The 24,884-nt window shown below is 37.9% G+C and overlaps 1 protein-coding gene across 4 annotated transcripts in view; it reads left to right on the forward strand.

The window, feature by feature from the left end:
* Cda5 (Chitin deacetylase-like 5) overlaps positions 1-24,884 on the forward strand; it is a 55,996-nt gene that overhangs the window by 27,242 nt on the left and 3,870 nt on the right. Inside the window, exons 2-13 of one of the 4 annotated variants that reach the window (XM_087409252.1) lie at positions 13,587-13,761; positions 15,597-15,692; positions 16,200-16,265; positions 17,790-18,105; positions 18,556-18,611; positions 18,890-19,044; positions 19,397-19,566; positions 19,686-19,735; positions 20,311-20,442; positions 21,003-21,044; positions 21,508-21,701; positions 23,108-23,333. In XM_087409252.1, coding sequence (XP_087265378.1) covers positions 13,587-13,761; positions 15,597-15,692; positions 16,200-16,265; positions 17,790-18,105; positions 18,556-18,611; positions 18,890-19,044; positions 19,397-19,566; positions 19,686-19,735; positions 20,311-20,442; positions 21,003-21,044; positions 21,508-21,701; positions 23,108-23,333 — 1,678 coding nt within the window. Of the gene's footprint in view, positions 1-13,586; positions 13,762-15,596; positions 15,693-16,199; positions 16,266-17,789; positions 18,106-18,555; positions 18,612-18,889; positions 19,045-19,396; positions 19,567-19,685; positions 19,736-20,310; positions 20,443-21,002; positions 21,045-21,507; positions 21,702-23,107; positions 23,334-24,483; positions 24,710-24,884 lie in introns of all 4 variants that reach the window. The other 3 variants (XM_087409251.1, XM_011068170.2, XM_011068169.2) reach the window with 3 other exon arrangements.

The raw sequence follows: 24,884 nt of genomic DNA on the forward strand, positions 1-24,884 counted from the left end.
ACTGTCCGCTCTATCAGCCATGTATATACGATGTCCCAGACCTATCATGCTAGTTTTTTCGACAAGTTCTATCTTCAGTTTAGAATCAATTCTTTTATAGTTAAAATAATAATAAATAATAATAAATCGAGGAAGAAAAATCGTCTATACATTAATGCGCTACACAAATTTTCTAATTAACTCTTTCGTAAAGATAAAATCTATACGGAATTATAAAATATGAATGAGATTTTACGCACTCTATACATTTGCTTGCAGCATTCACGGTTAGCTTTCGAGAAAGTGATTTACTTAATGACTTATATGACTAAAATTTTGACGTATTTATCAAAAAAATGAGTCTTCAAACTTGTTGAAAAAAAAATGTAAATATAAATAAAAGGTGGTTTAATAAACCTGAGATTTGTCTTTTCTGGCACGCGATTGCCACACCTTTTTACGTGCAAGAGAGCCGTTGAAAGGTTAGACTCACAATCGGTACACACCCCTTTGCGTATCTTTCACCGAGCGTTATTCGCGAACTTAATCTTCCAGCAACGAGGAACTTTCATAGCGCAACGAAGACGAAGAAGTAAAGGGAGATTATGATAATCCGATCGATTAATTTTTATATTTTCACTGTCCGTTTCGTTTCTATTCTATAAACTGTGTAATCTATGTTGCATTCCCTCGCGGACTCGACACAAATCGTGCGAAGCCGAGAGGTTGCTCCGATTCGTCCTTCCTATCTCTCTACAAGATCCCATGTCCGAGATCGTCTCGAGAGTAAAACGCTCGATTCCCCGTGCATGAATTTGATATCGTGCCTTTCTAAAGCAAACGTCCGGCTATAAGCGACAGCAAAGGTTACACACATCGCTCTCTCACACCCCCCCGAGAACGCGTAACCTTCACGCTGCGATTCCAATCCTATTGCTGCTCGCGGTCAATTTACCGCGAGAAGGGATCGTCACGATAAATTTATCTCCATACGTCTCTCACCTCTCCTCCTCTTTAACCGGTCATAGATTGTCCGTGGAATCTTGAACCACTTGGATATTTAACGTGGCGTAAGCCCATTTACATTGACGCGTCATACTTGTTCAATTTTGCAGTCTAAAATTATCCTACTTGATTGAACAGAGATATCTTTTATTTTCCTTTTAAGATTACATGTTTGAAACGTTTAAGAAAGATAAGGTTAATGATCATCTTTAAACTTGTGCATAAATAAAAACTAAGATCGATACCGATTATATGAATAAATTTTAGAATTTTTATTCTTTGAACTTTTACTTTCATGCGTATTAAAAATTTTATTGCAATTTCTCTTTCTCTCTCTGTCTCTCAAAATTATTACATCTATACAATGCTCACGTATATAAAATATTTCTGTTTTCTCGCATTAAATGAACAATTCATGGAATGCGCGGTTACGTGAAAATGATATCAGGGCCTTATCGGTTACGTACCTTTCCAGCGCTTTCGCAATTGCACGCGCAAAATAACAAAGGTCGTACACGTTACTGGCACACACTCTTGCGATCAACTATAGCCTTCACGGCCGATAGTGCGTTAGTTATCGATCGCGACTTGCATTTCGCAAATTTAGAATGCACGTCCCTCATCGACTCTATTTTTTCCAGTCGTATCAATCTTCCCATAGCTGTACGACTGTATATCAAGAATACCTAATTAAATAATTACATAATCTCTTGCGAAATTACTTTCGGATCAAATTAACCTCTCTACGTATATATCGCAATGCGACTTTCTATCAAGAATATAACGGCACACCGCAGTGTAATCGTGTAGCGAAGAATAAAAACTTAGCGAATAATTTCGGAAAAATTGAACTATTATTTGTATTACTATGATTAATTGATGAAACTGTAATGCATTACATTATTACTTGTTACTCTATTTTTATTTTAAGGAAATATTATGATTGAGTATAGATAATTTTTTGATCAGAATGACATTATGATTTGATAAATCAATTCCTTTTTACATGTATAATATGTATCTCTAATAAAAGATTTGAAATGCGGTATTTATATCTTATAATCACGTAATAGGCTGTCACTTTCGCGAATAGTTCTATACATTTCCGTGTAGAACTTTATACATTACCGATCATAAGATTATATAGTATAATTAACGTGTCTCTTAAACTACAAACAGCGGAACTTTCGAGCTGGGGAGAATTTTGATATTGAACAAAAAAATATTAGAGGCTTTCCAAACGCTCGATTAATTTCCAGACCCTTCAATTAGCTTTAACGAACCTCGTTACTTTCCCGAGCCATTTTCCACTTGATCGACCCACGCGAGAGTTCGCGGGGTTAAGGATATATCCTTAAGGATCCATCCAGAGATAGATAATCGATATTGCGGATATTATCCCAGGCGGAGTGCGCGCGCTCTTTCTTTCTGATATTTTCATCTTTGGCTTAATAAGAAGCCCTCTCTTACGTGTGCGCGGAGAGGATCGTGGGATCGAGGAACGAATGCCAGGCAGGTCGCGAGCTGTCTTTAGTAATCTTCAAAGACCTGGTCGATCGTGAGTGGGTGTTCCCCAGCTGATCCGCAGGGTGCAGAATATCAGGGCGTTCACCGTTATATGACTAAAGGTGGAAGTAATCTCGCGAGCAGTCTTTCTCTGTTCCTCTTTCTTTCTCTCTCTTTCTCTATTTTTCTCTTTAACCCCCATATGTTCGATTCTTAATTCACTGAGCCTACCATCATAAAGATTTCCTATCATATTTCTACTAATGTAGATTAACTTTAAAATATTGGTTTAATTTAATTCTTCATTCTTTTTTTATTTCTAGAACTAGAAAAGGATGAAGAGTTAAAATTAAGAGATTAAAATTAAACTACATTGGTAAAAACGAGCACTAAATAAGGGACAAGAAGAAAGATGAAACAGGTTTAATTCAGATCTATAATTATTTTTTGTCATCAGACGTTACTGGAAAAGTCAGAAGCTTCGCGTGTCCACTTCGTTCTCAGAAGTAAGTTACGCAAAGTTCCCGTTGCTCTTAACGTGCAAAAAAAAAAGAACCTTCTCTCACCGTCGTTCCCTTTCTTTCCTTCCCGCACGTCTTTCTCATGAATCTAGCGATTAGTCAGACTGAAAGGGCAAACGGAACGGGGAATCTTATCCCACGGAATCCTCCATCGGTGAACGTGGATGCATCGCATCATACTCGTACATTCTGATTTCATGTAACGGTGGATTAATTAGTCCATTGCATTGTGGATAACGGTTTAGTGTGCAAGTCAGACGTAAACTTTGGCATTTCGGAGCACTTTTGCGCGCCGTTAATCTTGCAGGACGAGGCGAGGCTCGCTCTCACGTTCGCTCGTCGCACATCCGACACGGCGAACACGTCATACGAAGTCATATTTCGCCATGATAATACCACATTGCTTGTAGCAATATTTCGCCATTATATTTATATTCTTAAAAGTACAAGACAGTACAAGTACGATTTCTGGCTCACGATGTGGCGGAATCGCCCTAAACCTATTCATGTTGTATTGAATTTTTTCTCGAATAAAATGTAAAATTGATATTACGTTGCACAACTTCCCCGTTGCCGATTGTTACGGCGCCGATTACAATGTTCAAAAGACTTCAATGCTGGTGATTACAATACCACAGATTTCAACGTACCGGCAACTTCAATGCAGATCTTAACAAGCTGCGTCCGGGGACTTCAATGCCGGCAATTTCAACGCCGGAGGTTATCACCTCGTAATTTCGATGCTGGAGCTGTTCAATCCTTTGAGACTCGATGCCTATTTAATTCTCAACTCTTTAATCTCCTGTATGTTCTGTTACATGAACATTTTAATTCAATGCGATGAAGACATTTGAAATAAGGAGGTAAACGTTTACATGTTCTAGAAAAATAACAGGTATTATATGTGCAGCTGTCGCATGTTTGACGTAGCAAACCGGTGTCCTTTCGCTCTTGATTATATCTTCAATTTTTACACGACTAATAATAATTTCAATCAAATAATCTTATGTTCTACGACCTGAGATAATGCGTTGAGAATTATACAGTTTGTAATTAGGCTAATCATAATTTCACGAATCGCATCTCTGCGTCTACGTATTATTTCTTTCGACTTTCTTCAAGAAATTGAAATCTTATTATATCACAGACGACCTCGCTGAATGATCGTGAAGATACCGTGAAGTCGCGGCTCATCCAACCGCGTCACCGCGTCCAAGAGTCCCGCTGAATTCTCTCTCTTTCACCGGCCGGGTGTCTTTTCACTTCTTAAGGCCATCAGCTGCGTCCAAGAACCGTTACGTACTTGCATTCGCGCGTCACAATCGGCGGAGGCGCTGATTAATGTAAAGACCTCTCGATCTTGTCACCTCTGATCTCTACCCGCGTTACGAAATTGTTATCTATATAGAATATCTACATAAATAGCAAAAATATTCTTAATCTCTAATTATCACAATAATACTGCTAATATATATATGTGTGTGTGTGTGTGTGTGTGTGTGTGTGTGTGTGTGTGTGTGTGTGTGTATTCATTAATAATGATTTGCAGAAACCATTGATTTTCTTGCCAATTATTATGTCGTTATATTACAAGTAATATCAAATGCCATCACGTTATCAAATGCCTCCGTTCACGCGATTGTCCTTTCATATCGTACTGCAAAATATTTGCGAAGATTCTGTAATAATTGACTCGCATAATGATTTATACGAATGCTGATGTAATTCCGGCGAGGTCAAGTCACGCTGATTGCGAGCGTTTGCGTATCGAAATCTGTTAAGGTGTACTCCTCGAGAGTTGCTTGAGCATTTCGGATGGGGGTAGATTAAAATCGAGAGATTGTGCAAGCGGAGACATTGAATGCCAAACAGTGTCAGGATGTCCTGTGGAGAAGATCTTGATGCCATACATTGTATACGAGAGACAAGTACCGTACAAAACATCTTTGTAAATCGCGAGCTACCTTCCATATAGGGAGGAAGTGTAAATTCACAAACTAAATGTTGCCAAATAAATGCGATGATACAATCATTAATTAAATAATTATAATCTTGATTTAAAAAAATATTATGATAACTTCATAGCAGAAATACAATTTTTCTTTTAGATAGAAAATTTAAAATAATTTGTATTCTAACGTAACAATACCTAACAGTAGAATTGTGTAGGATGCCGTAAGAATACGGGATTTGTTGTACATCGACCTCTATGAATATTACGAAGAGATGTGTCATCGTGTACAACAACATATAAATATATATAGAATAAAAAAACGAAATTACGTTTAAATTACGTTATCGTATCTCTCTACATCTCTCATTATTTTTATATAAAATGTTTTACAGAAAGTTTTTATATAAAATATCTTACCAAATATGTCTTGTCGTCTCTGATGAGCTTTTCGCATTAACAATTTTTGCACAACGCCTCGTTGTTAAGATGAGTTCAATCTTGCGGTTTCAGTCTCGGATAACAATGTCGTATGACGTACAATGTAACGGCATAATTTGGAGCGCATCGACTTCTACTGATACTTTAAACAGCCCCCGTGACCTTTCATGGACGAAAGAGAAAACAAACCAGTACGTCGGGATGCATCTTCGTGAATGATAATTGATGAATACGTAATGCGTGACGTAATGTCATGTGGGCGATGATTGAAAACGTTGGAATAATACGACACTAGCGATACACGAAACATTACACGTAATCTTGTCATAGTTAACGTCATTAAGGATGTAAAATAAATGTAATTATCATCTATTACAAATGATATTTATTTTAATTTTATGTGTCGTAAATTTGTACCTGCGAAACGAAAAAGTCAAAATCAATAAGTCGTTATGGGATTATCAATAAATTAATCACAACACCAATGTTTCCACTCTTTAACCGATTTTATATTTAATGTAATCTATCAACGCATTAAATATCTTTTGAGAAAATATTTTTTTAGAAAGGATCTTTTTCTCTCTCAGTCTTTCTTTCTATAGTTTTAACGGTCTCGGAAACATAATTTATCCTATATCCGAGATTGCCGGAACATTTCTTTTGTTAAACACGAAAGATAGAGATTTTACGGTTGCGGTTACGATTCGATGCTCTACTTAAAGAAGGAATCGGTTGTCGAAGTCACGCGAAGAAAGTTTAGAGTCAGGAACGGCGAGATTGAACGAACTTCCTAGGCCGTAGGCACTGAAATTCACAAAATCGATAGACTCGGTACGAATAAATTTCCTCATCATTATCGCGCCTTCTCGTTTAATCTCTGAATTAGCAAGCGACTTTACGTAATAATTCTCATTCGATTGCAATAATCATTCTTCACGAATACCAAATAATATTTAATAGTTGCTTGAAGGCTCTTTAAAAGCTATTAGACTATGTGAAATAAGACGTTATATGCATATTTAATTCGTATTTTAACAATTTCTATTTATTCTATTAGAATTCTCAAAGAAATTCTCTAAGATTGTTTGATTAAGGAAGAAAAAAAACTTCGTTTTATGTTTAATTTTATATTTTATAACCCATTAACTCTATTATCCTAATTGATACTTATAATCATCAAGTCGCTATCATGCCGTTAAATTTCACAGATCTAATCCTTTTAGGAATTCCGCTAGCGAAACATAGTTTTTCTTATTAGTCTTATTACCCAAGGTATGTCGTTTTTGTAAAAGATATTGAGACGCCTATGCCACGCATAACTGCCAACAATCTCATTAATCGCATGCACAAAAAGGGATCGAGGCAAATTGTAGTGCCGCTGGTATTTTCATGGAACTACGAAAGCATGCAATTGTCGGTCCAATGATTTGAGGAGTCTGCGTATACGAGAGAAAGAAAAAAAAAGCAGAAATCATTGACGAAATATTCGAGGCTTAATTTACGATGACTTTCGCCGCTTATTATGCAAGCTCGATTTTGTCCGACTTTTCAAGGTCTCACGAAAAAAATTTTGCCAGGACCGGCGGAAAGCGCCGTCGATTATAACCGTCGGATTTTTGATTACCTACTTTTACCGCTGTAATGAGACGCGTGACCGGAGTTCGGAGTGAACCAAATCTCCTTTACAATCAAGTGCCCCGCCCGAATAGGTAACGAGTAATCAAGTCGTTCCGGTGCGGTTTTGCGATGGAGAATGGGAACTTAAAACCGCGGTGCGCGCACGTGCGTACGACGATGAAAACGCAACTGAGAGATCATATAATTCCACGGTGGTGCGATAATGGGCGCTTTTTAGATTGTAAATTTGATCGTCGAATATCGCGAGTACAACGGCACCGTGAGACGCTCTCGAATAATAACGAATACATTGCTTCCCGTGGCCATTTAAAACGATCTACGAGTTCTTCGTCACGTGCCCGTTAATCTCCTTCCAAGTTTCCACGTGATACCTAGCATGTGTATTGCCACCATTAATGGAGATCGAGCGTTGCCCATGTTTGCTCTAATCGTTGATTTGCCATAGACAGACGGATCATTTTTTTTTTCTCCTTTCCATCGATCCGAGCAACTACAAAGTGACGACTATATAATAGAATAAAGAGTTAAATTGCTCGCAACTGATATATTTTCTTAAATGTCGTTTAATTCTCTTTTTCAAATATGGTAAATATTATGGGCAGAAGGAAAATCGTGGCGTTTTAATATAATGAAAAATTTTATAGGTATGATTAATAAAATTTACAAGAATATTACAGAAAAAGTAATAAAGAAATAACAACGTTAATTATCTCAATATAAAAAATTCAATTTGTGTACAGCTATTATATATTGAATACAAAAAATATTATACAAATACTAGGCTTTTTATATTGAGCAAGGGATAAAATATGGTGCCTTATTCTTTGATCATTCGTTTCTCGAAACCGCGAAAGTCTGCGAATATTCTTTTTCCGACATAATTACGAATTATCGTCGCGTACACAATGATTTATTGATTTGCGCAGTATATATACATTATATACACCGGGGCGCCCGTTCAACACGGAACGCCTTAAACTGTATAAACTGTCCAATATTATGCAAGCGGCGCTCCAGTTTCAGAGCACCGCTTTGGTATTCCAGCTTACTTTCACTCATTCACTCGTCGACTCTTTTATCCTATATGTCGGGGAGTCCCCTTCTCTCTTTCTCTCTCTCCCGTCTCTATTTCTCATTACGCGTGTATCTCCCTCCCCTCTCTCTCTCTCTCTCTCTCTTTCTCTCTCTCTCCGTTCGCATGACTTTCACTTCTCTTAGCTTTGCAGAGTCCTTCTTTTCGTCGCGCGTCTCGTTCTGTCGCCGTATGGACTGCCACCGTGCGGGGCCGCCTCAGGAAAAGCTATGGAAAAAACCGTGTTTATATTCATATATGTCGTATATACGTATAATCGTATGGATCATTACGAGGCGGTGATTTTATAGTAGTATATAAGGAGAGCGCGCCAATAGCAGAACGATTTCCTGGTAACGCCGTTTCGATAGCGGCGGTTCCGGTCATGAATTGCTCCGGGTGCCATTATTGCATAAACGCACAATAAATATTAAACACTAATAAATTAGGACCCGTCCCCGGTGTTCCGGATTTAAAGAGCCTAATTGCAGTAAAATAATTGCTCGCGTAAGGTGCATGAAATTTCCGACCAATTTTTGCAACATCTTTTCGTTGGAAGTTGTCTTTTCGACATCACACGTTCTCCATAAAAAAAATATGCAAATGATATTTTTATATGACTTGCGTAAAAATCCTTACAAGAGAGCTGTTTATATAGTGAAACGATTGCCTGTCATTTCTTTATCACAGAGTTGCAACGTATAGTTGCGTTCGTGATTCTGTATCGTTTAATGATTTGCGCTTACATTTTATCCACAGCCTTTTATGTAAAAATTGTTTAGTGTCTGTCTCTTTCTCTTTTACAAAAAACCGACATCAAACCGCAGTTTCTTACGGAATAGCCGCTAGGTGTAAAAAAAGTTTTGCAATTTTTCATTACATGAGCCTTGGCACTCCTCATTTATTTTCATTTATTATCGTAAAAAGATGCTTGCCTTCAAAGTTCTGCTTGTATTATAGTTCGAGAAAAGTCTTGAACTAAAGGACTTCAAGAAATTCAATAAAAAAAAGGAATTAAAACAATTAATTAATAAACATTTTGAAAAAAAGTTAATGAATACTTTGGCATTAAAAAATAGAAAGACATGTCTCGATATAATGAAATATTACTTGAAAATCGAACAATAATATAGTTGATATCAAATTACGCACTGATTTTGCAATATTGATTAGAGATAGTGGAAAATGTGATTCGTATACAATATGAGACATGGCATGTGATCGTGCAATTAACAATCAGCGCAACGTGAAACGTGATATGGTCGTGTAATTAGCGATCAGAGATTTCAGTGAAACGTGGATTAGTACTGCCGTTGGATACGTATTTACCAACCGTAAAAGGCTGCAACGCACTTTGTGTCATTTTAGCAATCGCGACGCATCATTTGAGAATTTCTAGGTCGACAATGCGTCTGCATGGAGTTCTGCTTGACATTTAGTACGCCGGGTGCAACGTTCTTGTATGTGTCCGCATCGCAAACATTATTCGCTAGGCATACTCTTGGAACATATTATTTGTAGATGACACGTCGACTACAATGTACTAGAATGTCGCTACCCATCAAAGATATCTGGCTGCATTATATTTTGCAGATAATTCCATTTCCACCGTCAAATGTCAGTGACGTGATAGAAAATTGCGTTAGTGTGAATTCTTTATGTAATGAGATATGTACACACAAAGTAGTTGAAAGGTATGTTCCCAAGAAAAATTTATTAGTTTCTCACCTATACTTAAAAATTAATACATTAATTAATACATTCTATCATTGTTGGATTCAGACATTTGTCAAGAGGGAGAAAGTCATTGGTGCTCCACAAGTGAAATTTTTTTTAAGATTAAATATAAAAAAATAGAATATTTGAGTTATTATTGATATTGAAAGAAATTATTTAAATATATATAATTCGTAAAACGTTTTATTTAAAATGTTATCAACATAAGAGAGAATATAATGAAATCATAAATTAAAAAATATTTTTGGAATATTAAAATTATGATTAAACATTTCAGAAATACTAAAAATATATATGTAACATTTTGCTTAAATATTTTTAAAAAAGAGACCTCAAGGTGAGCCACAGCTTCCTATGAATTGTCATTGATTTTATCTGGAATTTTATAAATGATTATTATAAAAAATAATATATTAAATTAGAAATAGTTATCTAATATATTCCGGACATTACAAAAGTTTCTAACATTAAAAAATATTCAAAATATCATTGACGTAACGAATGATTGATTAATGAAAAAAAAACTACTTGAAAGTATCATTGAATATTCATGATTTCTTATCGCATTCTTCAAAACGGAATCGCCCTAATTAGTAATTGGGACAACAAGAATAGCTGAAAGATTTTGGATCACCCTACAGGTAGCGATCTCGAGGCCGCTTTCAAGGTCACGAGTGAAGGATTTCGAGAGCAATCGCCAACGATAACCAGAAAGAAAGAGAAAGAGAGAGAGAGAAAGAGAGAATGGGATCGGGATCTCTGCATTGAAATTAAATCCCCTGACGTCAATTGCCGCGTATACGCGTCCTTCTGCATCTGTACGGTCGAGGACGTTCATATCCCGTTCAAATCCACCTCTTTCCTCCATTCCAGCATTTCCCGGCGACCTTCGCAACCGAATACTTCAGCTGGCCGATGCCTTCAATGCCGCCAGGAAGACAACGTGCTCCGCCAAATGCATAATTATACGGCGTGTATAAATAAACACCCGTGTATCTGTCACGCAATTTTGTTTCGAACACGACTTGCACTTGCAATCTGAATAATAAACGTCCTTCTTCTGAACAAGAAGCTCTCGTACATATACGTACAGGAAATTACGTTATAGAGGGATTTAGTAAACGGACGTACTTTCCTGCAAGAAGAAACTAAATTGCACGGAAAGTTAAGCGAATAGTTACCATACGTTTTTAGTCTCGTAAAATGTATAACTGCATTAACTCACGCTATACCGTACGAAACTCATCGCCATTATACCGGGACATCGTGAATTAACGAGGCTGGAAGAGAGGAGGGATGGTGATGAAGTAATTAATTCCATCTCGCTCATTGCACTCGGTTGCGCGCGCACTTAATTAGTCGCATTCTTTGGAAATCAATCTTGCATTCTCGATCTCTCCTTCCCAGCGATCGAGCGATCTTCCCATTTTTCCCACTCCGGTTACCTAATTTTAATCGCCGTTACGATAATACGCGCTCGCGCGCCTAGTAGATTCGTTATTGCTCGTCATTAGAACGCGTATCGGGTACCTGGTGATGATTACACAACGGTCCTCTATGCGTATGGGAAGCAGACGTGCATTCGCTTTTCTCGACCGCGCGGACATGTCTGAGGCACCCACGCGTGGCCCGCAAGTCGCAATTCGCGTCGCGCGTAAACCGGTGATGACTTCTGGAAAGCGAAAAACCGTTGAGCAATAACGGTAATGGCGACTTTTGTCCCGCGTTTGTGTCGCGTGACTAAAAATCCAGCTTCGTTCCGGTTCCAACGTCTCGTCGAGACATTGGAAAACACGGATACATCAACAGTGCGCGCATCTTCGAGCACTGTTTCACCTCGCTTTCACGACACTCCTATCTCCGATTCTCTCGCTCGGCTCGTTGGTTCGCTTTTCATCTCTTTTCCCTTTTTTTATTCTTTTTTTCTTATTTTCTACCGATGATTGAGGAATGGAATGCGCGAACGCGCTTCCGACAACGCTGATATCCATTCTTCGGCCACGATTGCACGTTTTCTCATTAAGTCGCAATTATCTCGATTTCCAGGGGCGCTTATTAATCAACCCGGCTCTATAATCAGAGGGAAAACTTCGCCGTGAAAGACCCCCGGCTCGAACTTCCTCTTGCGAGAGAGGCTCGGATTGCGAAATCTGTGCAACGCGAGATGCACGCGCGTCTTACGTTTTTCCTCGTGCGTTTCTTTTGCGTATATCTTACGTTGCGTTCGGGAAAATTAATGCCTCCGCATTGTTGCGGCTTTTCCACGCGCGACGCATTTTCTATGTCTTGCACGTTCTCCGCGTTTACCTCGCCCGATATCCTCTCTGAGTAAACACTACTGTCGTAAAAACGTTTCTCTCTAATGCGAGGTCTACAATAGAAGTCGTAGCGGTCGTAGAAAATTAATTAATTACAATCGAATGTGAGAAGAATAATCGACTATAATTGATCAATTTTCTATTTAAGACCGCTACGACTTCTATTGTAGATTCCACATAAATGAGCGGTTAAGTCCTTTTGAGTTAGGGCAGTCCGGTAAACAAGTTTGGGCATTATACATATGTTGTACATAACAGCTTGTGCGTGTGAGTACAAGGTCGACCAAAAATCCGACTACTTTTCCATTGCACAATCCATCGCTGCATTTATCGCGCTCGCGTTTCAACATGCAAGTACGACATGCGGTACGCGATGATATACGGCAGGCAATCATGTCACGCTCGTTCAAAGCTGAAAATGTTTACGACATTTCACGGCCCGACTCGCCCCTGCATAACGTCGGAATAAATAGATTGTAATCATAATTCACATCAGCATTGACGCACGCTTTGTTCGTATAATTAATGAAAGTACATTTATACATCGAGTTCTCTCAGGTGAAATTATCGGCTGATATTATTAGTCGATATTATTGGCTAATAGATAACGCGTCTTTAATTTCTAGAGTGGAATGAATTTTCAAATTAGAGTACGAGTCTACAAAAGTGTGAATGGTAATAAAAATGTGCATCAGTTGGGAAAGAGTATATTTACTTATATAATTTAAGCTTTATTTATTATTATTAATTGTGTATTAATTTTTTAAAGTAATGTATATTTAAAAAAAATTTATTTGATGATAATTTTACCAAAATACATTATTATGGTAAAGGAAGATGTTATGGAGAGGAACAAATAGATTTTAAAAATCTTACACCCATTCTAAGTCTTGTGTGAAATTATAAAGGTTTATCTTGCACGATAATCTGATCGCAAAGATCAAAAACAATCTTTGTCGGTCTTATAACAATGGTTGTTGGTTTTGTATATCCGTACGAGGCCTCTTAATCCTATTAATTTCTATAACTTTTCTTTGTTTTACTGTTTCGCAATATGGACTGCATAAAAATTTTATTTCGCAATTCCGCGGAGATCTAGGATTGGATAAACTATGCAAGAGGCCATATAAGCTCCGATAGGATCAGATGCATGTCCGATTCGGATATATATATATTGTATAATCGGATAGAGCCCTCAGGGGATTTCAGGCTCGAATTTTGATCTGACGATAATTTAATTGAAATTTGTGGAATAGAAAAAAATCTTGCTAGTCTTTAGGAATATTAATAACATTAAATTAATCATGTATGTATTGATTGAAGGGCTCTGAATAATGTTTTAGATTTGAAAATTAAACATTTAGATTTGCATTTAGATATCATAACATTTTAAATTTGTTTTTCTACTTATTGTTTAGGATGCCAACGGAATACTCCGAGAAGTGCGAGAGCCAGCAGAAATGAGGCAGTCCTGGAATTTGAATGCCCCGAAGAATTTGGATATTACCCTCATCCACGTGATTGCACACAATATTATGTGTGCGTTTTCGGCGGCGCTCTACTGGAATCCTGTACGGGAGGCCTTATGTACAGGTATGCGAGATCAGAAATATGAATACGAATGGAGAAAGCAGGGGAAAAGAAAAATCACGATCGTTACGAATAAGCGTACGACTCAACATTTCATATCGGAATGTTTTTCAGAGTTAATATTTAGCGTGGAGAAATCGAACGCGTCTCGTCTTTATTCTACTCCTATGCGAAAGAAAATTTCATGGAAAATCTATGATTCTATCATAGAAAAAAATGTTGCTCGCTGATATCTCGCTGCGAAACACTGCCGCATCAACGTTAACATTTAACGAAACATTAAAAATCGCGCGTGTAAGCGTTCGCGAGTTCTAAGATTACGTGCGAGATAATGGAAGATGATCGTAAGGAATTCTTCTGCTTACCGAAGTTTCTGTTGATGTATAATCGTACGGGGTCAACGACCCCCCGCGTTCGCGATCAGCGTCGCGGAGCGGACTCTTGGAGAGAAAAGAGAGGAAAAAAACATCGTGGAAACGATTCCACGCTCCTGACGATTGATCGACTAATATGGATTAGCGGTGAAGTGAAATTAGGCAAACAAGTGCGATAATGGATGCGCCGAATCAGGCAATTGTTGAGCGTACTTATATGAGAAGGCCGGATATGCGCGATCCGTCCCGCTCTCCCATGAACGTTACGAGATTCGTGAGATCTCGCGTTGCCGCGCGAACGAAATCGCGAACTTTCCCGCGAGTGCGAGATTGCTAATCGAAAAATCGACGCTTTGCAGAAAATTCCTCAGAATACCTGCTAAGAATGGAGTTTAAACGATTAGGAGTCTTTTATTCTTTGAGATAGCAAGAAAGCGCGATCGAATAGAATCCGCAAATTGAATCCGAATTTTTCGCTTTTTGAGCGAGAGTTTAAACGATAAAATGAAGTCTTTATTTAAAGCTAAATATAACGCGATCATGTATCTTAATAAAAATAAAAATAAAAATAAGAACGTAATCCAGCTCTTAATACATTTTGCAAATAATTCGAGAATGTCTTGCCGAATATCAGCGCAATGGATTACTTTCAATCCACCGTGGATTTGCACGGTAAAAGGGGGTCGTACGCGTAACCCTGGAGAAAAGGAAAAAAATTGATCAGCCACACCTTGCCCGATACGAACGAGCGCGAACGAGTTCGCCGTGTTGAAGCCGGTTAATACAGCCCAAGGTGTTTAATGGTAACGCGATATCCAAGTACGGGTAAACTTGACGGTGGTTCCATGAACGACGCACCAAACGTGGCTCTCGATGATAGACGGGTGTCTGTCCAGAAAACGGGAAACGCTTGTTCTGCATTCGCATAAATCGTTTGAACATTTTACCACTTAATTACTAATTTTTTTTGGCGTTACACGTCCAATAAAAGGTTTTATAACGAGCGATTAGATCAAAGGAGTTAGAATTCCCATAGATACTCTTAGATGTCATAATGCTATTGAAATGTCACATACATTACAGATGACTCCAAGAATATTCTCCTTAATTCGAAAATAAAAGCTTTGCTCTTTTACGTCGTATGTATGTCGCACGTACATTTACTTATGGCAAGTAAATGAGTCTTAATTAGCGTGACGCGTAAGTAGCGGAAGAGAACCATGTAGGATAATTTTCGCGTAACCGAGGGAAAAATGTCAAGTTGTGTGTAAGGGAACGTAACGTAAAATAAGCGAAATGGGAAATGATACGTCTCGCGTTGTACAAATGTAACTTTAATGACACGACGGGTGCGAGAACTCGCGTGATCGCCGGTAAAGCTGTGCTTGTAAGTAGCTAATGATTCTAATGAATGTTAACGATTTGATACTGAAAAATTCGAATCGCTTGCCTTCTTTTCCTCAGCCACGATTTGCAGACATGTGACTGGCCGCGAAACGTAGGCTGCCCAGAAGGAGATTCGTCCAACAAGGAGGTCGAGGAGGATCCTCTGCTGGAAAGGTGAGTTATAATTATATCGATATCTACCTATATCGATAAAATACCTTGAAAAATATTTACAGTGTAATATTTAATCATATTAATAATTATAAACCTGCATTAACTTTCCGGAACTGACGGTGAGTTGGTTGAACCTAAGACTCTAGATATACCAAAGTAGTGCACGTCTTTTTTCTAAGCCGAAATGCCGACAACTTTTTTATTGACTATTTCAATAGCCATTTTGGATCTAAGTCTGTAATTCAATAAATGCTTATTGGTAGATGCAATGATATAGTCAGCGAATCGAAAGACAAAAAATGGAGGACCTTTGATATTGAAAATGGAATACTTTAATATATCTAGAACTTTAGTTGAATCTACTCAATTATATTCTTTATTAAATTTGAATGTCTGTAAATTTGAATTATCGTTATTAAAATAAACTTATTGTTAATAATTATTCTTTTTTATACAAGTTGAATTATTTTGATTCTTTGAAACTATTATCTTTTATTATCAATATAGGTATAAACTAAATGGATCTGACAGACTCAGCGCCTGTGTTATAGATTTTGATATCATCTTCGGAAGGTTACAAAAATATATACAATCTATTTTATTATAAAATTGTCTTCAAAATATCTATATGTACCCTGGCATTATTTTTGCATTTCCTCATGGCTTACATGCCACGTCACAATATGGAAATATAAGAACGTCACGTACACAAAGCGTTTTTTTTTTTTGCAAAGTGTGTTTCACTACAAAAATGATATGAGTAGTAGCATTGCATTCCACACGTGAGATTTAATTTTCAAGACGATTGCAAAACAATGGGTCCGCTCGCGCAGGCACACGCGCGTTTGCGAGCTTCACCCACGCTCGCGACAGCCAATTGTAGAAAAAGGCGAGAGTGAGAGTGAAAAGAAAGAGAAACAGCGCGAGCGTAGTCGATTAAGGCGATTGGATTGGATAGCGTAGCTCGTACGGGGGAGACCCGCGGAGAGAACCATTAGTTTCGATAGAACAACTTCGCGATCGCGTTTTCTCGCGATTACAGACACATCGAATAAGCATTTCGCTCGCAATCCTCAAATACTCTCGATTCGACGTGAAAGAAGAGAGATATTGACGAGTATTAGCTGATAAAAAATACGTACATTCAAACGACAGGCTTGTTGTTGGAGGCCACTTCGTTCCGCCTGTAAACCCTCACGGATTCGCTTTCGTTTCTTATTATTATTACTCTCTAACATAAATTACTCTAATTTTAAATTTAATTATGACTTTTTAGAATAAAAATAAACACCGTCGGAACAATCGCGTATTCCAGAAAATAGTATCGCAGGAATAGTTGTTTTTTTTTTTGTTACTCACCGTTTATCATTATCACAGATCACGAAAATTGAAAAAATATATAACAAGACAGGTGACATTCTTGTTACTTTTAGACAGGTAAAAACGCAAAGAAGGCAAAACAGGGCAACCGAGTTGTTCGTTTTATCATTAATTAATTTGTTACATGTATAAATAAAACGTGTACGTATTTGTACACGAAATTGGAGATCTTTTCGAGCAAGAACGACAGCCAGGTCTCTCGTTACATAAAACCGAAGTTGGGCAACGCGCAAGTTGGATACTCATTAATTGTATTGTGCATGAGCAATCGGGAAAGAGTTTCTCAACTGTATGCTTCGTCTCGAATTCCGGGTGTCCTTACCGTTTAAAAAGAAATCCTTAGGAAGATAGCTACGCGGTAACATATAATCTTTATTATGCGACGTTTCCGCAAGAATGTTAACAGGAGAATCGTTTTTCACTGTTAGCTTCCAAACGGCATAGAAAGCAGATACTTGAAATTCTAAAATTGTCTCTTCCTCGGCTGAGTATATTTATTATCTTGTTTATTTCTATGCGACTCTTGTACGGAAATGTAGGTCCACTCGCTTACCACATATTTATATGCAATTGTCTTACATTAGCATTGGCATTACATGCAATTCTCCATGTTGACAAAGAAGATATCTCATTGCTTTAGCGCTCAATTTTGTTTTCTTGAAAAATCAATTTTCTCGCGATCGAATTGCTCTTAAAATTGAACCGTCGCAATCGTAGATCTGCGAAACTCGAGACGCTGCAAGAACAGCAACACCAACAACGGCAACAGTTACGAGATCAGCAGCAACAGCAGCAACAACAACGACCGATCCAGAGACAGCCGATCACGGTTACAACTGCATCGCCGTCGGTCTCGCAGATCACCGAGAGGCAACTGAGACGACAGCACTCGAGGACGAATTACCATGATGACGAGTACGGTCCCGCCTCGGAAGTCGAAAATGATCGGCAGCAACGAGTGTACCGGGGACAACCTTCGACGATCGGCCAGGTGCAGCGAGATCGCGATGGTCTGCGACGGAATATAATATCGGTGAGTTACAATAATTACTGAGCCCTCGTGATTTAAATTTTTTTATTTATTATTTAACGTCTCTTGACGGTCCATTAATTCTAGAAGTTAATTTATAAAATTGTTATTTAAATAATATCCAAAGATGTGCACTTCACAACAAATAATCCTCTTCTTAAAATAAACATTCTCTAATTGCGCGAAATGTAGTTTGAAATAATAAACAATTAAACAATTAAATAAATTAAACGATTTATTAGTAAAAACATTTAATGCTTTGTGATTTAACTGCGTAAACATATATTATAGAGATATTAATGGTTCTTTTTTAGAGAAAATACAAATAGAAAGTTTGCATTCAATAGGTGATACGTTTCATTTAATATCGAAGTGAATTTGATCAATTAGCCATGAATATGCGATTCAAGGATACTGTTAGCTATTGAATTTACAGTGTTGTGTGTGTTTTAGGGTAGGGAGAAGGATAGTCTGGTAAACTCACGTGCCCAAGCTGAGTCTCATTACAGGTTAGTAATGAAGTTACAAATCACTTGAGAAAAGAGAATAATTTTCATCGCGATGAAGTAAGACTTCTTAATTTGGCCGTGATTTCTCTCTGCAAAACTTTAATACTCCGCAGTAATGCATAATCGGCCATCTCTCTGATGGTATCGTTCTGTTGATTAAAATTTTACATAATAAAATGATACTCCGATATGTAGCACGTTTCATCACGAAAGCACTGTAACACAAACAGAGTACTTTACGTTATCTTTTACTATATTAATTTCTTTCCACACTTTAGAACGCCTGTTCCAACCACTGAATCATCGAGGCTTGCTAAAACACTAGCCTCTACCGTGGCACCGGTTTTGTCCAAGGCTTACTATAGTGATCCAGATCAGAGTTATCCATATTACACGATTTACGACGATGATGTTTCTGTTTATAAAGATGACGGTAAGCAATCTTCTGAATTACTTTGAAAAATTTGTATACTCAAGACTAATGTATAAAGTAATTTTGTGTTTTATTATTTTTAGTCGATATATCGAAACCTTTGTTTTACAATTAAACAAAAATTGGGAATTTGAAAAACTAAGACAAAAAATCTTTGTTAAATTTTGATCTATATTTTATTTTTTAAATCTTTTTTAAAATTAATTTTTATTAATTGGAAGAATTGATAAATATACGTCAGATATAACTCATAATATATGGATGATAGTGATAAATGAGATCTATCTTAATGTTTTGCAAATAAATAATCTTACTGGCATAATCTTAAATGATCTTGTATTATTTTACATAGATTATAATCAATATACAATCAATCAATCAGTACCGGTGCAGCAGCCAAACGTGAAAATTAGCGAGGTAAACACGAAGCAATACCAGAAACCGAAGAAGATCGCCGTGAATGAGGCAGACAAGTATAATTTGAATCACGACATACAAGATTATGATATCTATGAAAATCAGGTATGAATACGTATTACATGCAACAACGAATTAAACAAGACTGTTAAAATTGCTTTGTTCCTGTTGGAAGGAATGTTTCACATATATCTAAGAATACTTTCTTTTGTTTCATACTTCAGGCTCAGCTGAACAAGAATAAATTCCGCATTTCCGATGGTCAACAGTTCAGGTAAGAAAATTGCTTCTTCATTCTATTATATAATAATATACACAGAATTTCGCACGTTTGGCAAACTTTATTGCAACTTGAAATATTCAAAAGTGATTTTATCCTATACTGATATTTATATAATTAATATTGCATTTAAATATAGTAATTATTATCGAACTTTATCATTAGAAAATCATATTTCTTTTCAAGAAGATTAAAGTAATATAGGTATATACGAGTAAAATCCTGACTTAATTGATTCCCGTGTCTTCTTTGTCATTCATGTGTTTAACAATATACATCTTTTCTCTTAAAAACTCGCTGTTATTTTAAGAAATGATTTCTCTAGTATCTACCGCATTCTCGCTAATGGACATGGCATCTCTCTCGCGCGATATTGAGATTTATCATTTAAAAGTGTCGATGTTCACACCATCGCGCGAGGTTGTCGCGTCTAATCACCGTTTAAAAATAATCGCCGCGTGTAAGAGGCTAAGTCGGTCAAGACCTGTCCCGCCGATTTTTATCCGGAATAGATCGAAGATTCGCAATTACGTGATGTCGTGATTCCATTAATTCATTTGCAAATGCAGGACAAACGTGCTCAGTCATCCCGTGGTTCACGTGACGACACCAAATGTCATCGTAGACACTTTTATACCTCTGACTACGAGCACGCAGACTCCGAGCACGACTGGCAGACCCTACACCATCAATGCACCGAGGTATAGCATTTAATTAATTCTTTTTCCACAATAAGTGCTTTAAATAGTGTAAAACATGTTCAAATTTACTATATATCTATCACATATAAGGACGAATAAATTTTAGAGAACTCATTGTCTCGATCTTCAATATGAAGTTGTAAAAGAGATTCATTTCTACTCAAACAAATTTATCGCGTTGCATGTGCTTTATGAAGCAACCTCGTCAACTCTTTGTTTGTTCTGAATAACTTCTTGAATTATATCATTTCGAGGACGCCAGTTACGCCTGTCAGGTTTAAGTGTCTTCGTCGAGTTGAATCACGTAACGTTCGTACACGACGAACAATTTTCTTTAATCTTCATACCGGACTAATGCGCATGGTGCAATGCACGAAAAAGACGGCCCTGTGCCGATTTCCGTCGGCCGAGACCCGATTTCGCCTCTCGGTCTCTCGGCAAAACGAAGTCCGTCGCTTTCTCCGCGACATAGTAAACGAACATTTTCCTTATTCACTGCCACCGGAAATTCTCGGATCTTATCTTGCGCTCTAATTTTCCTTCTTTCTTCTTTTTTTCAGCCGAGATCGGCCGCAGCAGATTCATCGAGGCACGGCACCGCCGTAAGTTCATTGTCAATTCACTTTCTTCAACGAGGCATGATTTAGCTGACGTACAACTCGTGCCACTCATAAATCCGCAAGCGTTTCATGATGACACCGCAGTATTGAGATTACTCACTTTCAATTTGTTTTTTAAATGCAGAACAGTATATATTATCCGACAATTTCTTTAATCCTTAGTACACACGATGATCTTCCGGTCTTTTACTACACACGATGGATCATTCTGAGTTAATTTTCATCAATTCAACAAATATACAAAAATTATTGAGAGATATACTTTACGTCTTTAGAAAATATTTATAAAGTTGTGTATTTAAACAAAATTTATATAAATTTTATAACTAATTATTTGAAAGTCCTTTGAAGAAAAGAAGAGAGTTTTTCGAAGATAAGAAATATGTAGGATACGATGACCCAAGGATTACTGTTCAATCCTTTCAACTTTAATTAAACGTTCCAGTCGATCTCGACCTACCTTGAAGCCGTCTACCGAGATAGTTTCGAAGGCACAGGAGTTCATTGACATCTACAGGTACCCTCCGATAAGACCGGCGCCTATCTATCCAACGCCTCAGGTGGACAAACCGGCGGCGAAATGTCGCAGAGATGTCTGTTTGCTTCCGGATTGCAGCTGCGGCGGCTCCGATATACCAGGTAATTTAGCGATACGGTGATAATCAGCCTTGCCGTGAAAACCACTCGTGTAGTTCATTAAACCTTCGCCTGGAAACATTGACTCAACTTACTCGCTTGTAATTATTTACATCTAGAAATAAACACAAAATTACGTGATTTAAAGTTTAAAGTCCGCGACCGAAGTAAATTAATAATAACCGTGAAATTTTTTTTTTGCAAATATCTTCAATGGATGCTACACGAACTGGTTTAAATTCTCGTTTCTGGAACGATCAATTTGATCATTCCGATTACTTAAGTAGACCGGAAATGACGTTCTGCGAGCTAGAGAAACACGAGACGGAAAAGTTTGCATTCCGCGTGCCGGAAGTCTGGACGCTTGCCGACTGAATGTAAATGAGGAAGTGGGACGTTTTGCAAAACAGATCTTGTTTAAAGGTCACCGAATTTTGTCACCTTCCAACGGAAGGATTGAAGAGGGGCGAGGATGTAACGAGGCACGATTTGATCGTGTGGGCGAAATGTCAGGCGAAAAATCCGGGCATTACGCAAACGATCGCGCGCCGCGAATGTTAAGTTTGACGAACGGTTTAGACATAGACGGCCTCGCCGTGACTTTCTCCGATTCTCTAATGTTACATACATACATACCGACCGTTACATAGTACGCTCGAAAGTGAAACAGATCTACGCCCGATACACTCGTAGCGTGCGTCGCCCTTCGAAATTGAAAACAATTTGCATTTCCGGAAGGTGTCTATCAAATGATCAATAGATGCGTAATATGCCCGATTACTTTATTTATTAAGCATAAAATGCAGCAGAAAAATTTCGATATCGGATCATTGAATGTCGCCTTACTTTCGCTCGACGAGATAACGTTTGGAGAACACGATTTCTTGCATTCGAGAATAAAGGAGCACGTGTTACGATCACTGCTAGAAGTTTCGGATTTTCTCAAAAATTTTAATACCTGAAGAACATTCGTTCATAAGAATTGTGGATTTATAAAATTCTTGCAAGTGAATTATTGCCTAAGAAAGACTGTTAACTAATTCAACTTTCGTACCAAGTAGTATTGCTTTGGCTATAATCAAGATTTTAATTTGCACTAATTTGCAGGCGTTGTTAATTTTGTATAAATAGTTCATTTGTAATTAGTAACGAAGATAGAACATTAAAATACTAACAAGATTATGTATTAGCAAATGCTAATTTCTGCTATTTTCAGTACTTAAACGATTGTTTTACTTCATATCTTGTTAATCTAATTGTAGTTAATCTCTGTAGAAATCGCGGCGTCGTATTTTTTTTTAAAGATGTGATTAATCATTATAGAAATAATATTTCTTGATTTCGCTGAGGAACATGACACAGCTTTGGTGATCGTATCACGAGCTACATAATGCAACTGTGACGCACAGGTGGTATTCCGATCGAGCAGACGCCGCAGATCGTACTGCTCACTTTCGACGATGGCGTAAACGACCTTAACAAACCCTTATACAGCGAGCTGTTTGAAAACGGTCGTAAGAATCCGAACGGCTGCCCGATCGCAGCAACTTTTTACGTCTCGCATGAATGGACAGACTATAGCCAGGTGCAAAATCTCTATGCAGACGGCCACGAAATGGCGTCTCACACGGTCTCGTAAGTCGATAAAAATGTATTACGAAAGCAAGTGCATTAACATCGGGGGATATCATACATTATTGCACTATTTTAACCAAAAGAGCTCGCATCGAACGTCTGTTCTCCGTTGATCACATGTATACAATTAACGTACTGATTTCTATTTGTTCATCTTTTCTTGGAGAATGTTCCAAACGGGCGTTAAATCGGGAAAGCATTCGTTCACGAAGGATCCTTTAATTCGATTGGATTGTACAACTAGATTATTCGAGCTTCGTCAATTTCACGGGCTATTTAATATTTCACGGGATTATTTATTTTTTAATTCTTGAACGTCAAGTTTTTCGAATTTCTCGGTTATTGGAAACATCTTGAGAAATCTCTCCTGGTTTCCCTTGAATTTTTAAATTCTGAAATCTGCCGATCTGTGTGGAGTGAGTTCTTAATACTTAAACTACTGTTAGAAAGGAGAGATTTTTTTTTTTTTTAATTTCTTTGAGACCTTCAATTGCTCAAGATTCAATGAATCTTTGTATCTCCGAGCACTTCTCAGCCGTAAACCGTTCGCGAAATACGTTCGCGAATTTCTGCCTACTATTTAAGAAAGCTTCTTCGAAAGTGGCATCGTGCAATTAGAGGATCCTCCGTGGGGACGATGAAAATGCATATTGCTGCGTACAACTGGTGAAACCGCAAGTGTACCTTCATCAAATAGGAGATTGACGATCTTTCAAATGAGGGATCGCGAGGTCCGATAGCAACACGCCGTAAACCGCGGTTTCACCAGTACGCCAGTGGCGCGTACGACACACCTGTGTCGTGTATACTAATGATGCATAACTAACGCCTTCTCTTGTGTTCTTTCTTTCTTGCTCTCTCTCACTCTCTTTCTCTCTCTTTCTCTCTTTCATTTCACGCCTCGCCATGCTCCTCATTCCCATCACGCGCCACTCTAACCGACACATCTTCACACGTATGTCATTAAAAAAAAAAAACATTCAAAAAACTTATCACATCGATATTCACGTCCGTAAAAAAAAAAAAAAAACATTTATGACACACATTTCAACACGATCTCGAACGCGTGTCCTAATTCTCTTGTATTCGCCTTCCTCTCCCCCCCTCCCCTTCCTTTCCTAAATCCTAAACGCGATCCTGTAACGAACAGGTGACTACCTACCGGAGGAAATACCGCAAATCGTCCTCTTGACATTCGACGATTCCGTGAACGACTTGAACAAGGGTCTTTACTCCGATCTGTTCGAGAAGGGACGAAAGAATCCCAACGGCTGTCCCATCTCGGCCACCTTCTACGTGTCCCACGAATGGACCGACTACAGCCAGGTTCAAAATCTCTATGCCTCAGGCCACGAGATTGCCTCCCACACGGTCTCGTAAGTAATCGAATCGTCATTAAGATCTGCGAACAGTGTTCGCCGCCGGGCAGGCGAAGTAGCACACGGTTTTTATTTTCATTTAATTAAACGAGCGCCACGCGCACATAAATTACATAATCTCGTGGTTGCTAATGTATTGCCCGATGTATATTTCTTCACGGAAGATTTTTCA

Source organism: Acromyrmex echinatior, chromosome 9 (genome assembly GCF_024713525.1).
Source record: "Acromyrmex echinatior isolate Ae372 chromosome 9, ASM2471352v2, whole genome shotgun sequence".
NCBI classification, from domain to species: Eukaryota; Metazoa; Arthropoda; class Insecta; order Hymenoptera; family Formicidae; genus Acromyrmex; species Acromyrmex echinatior.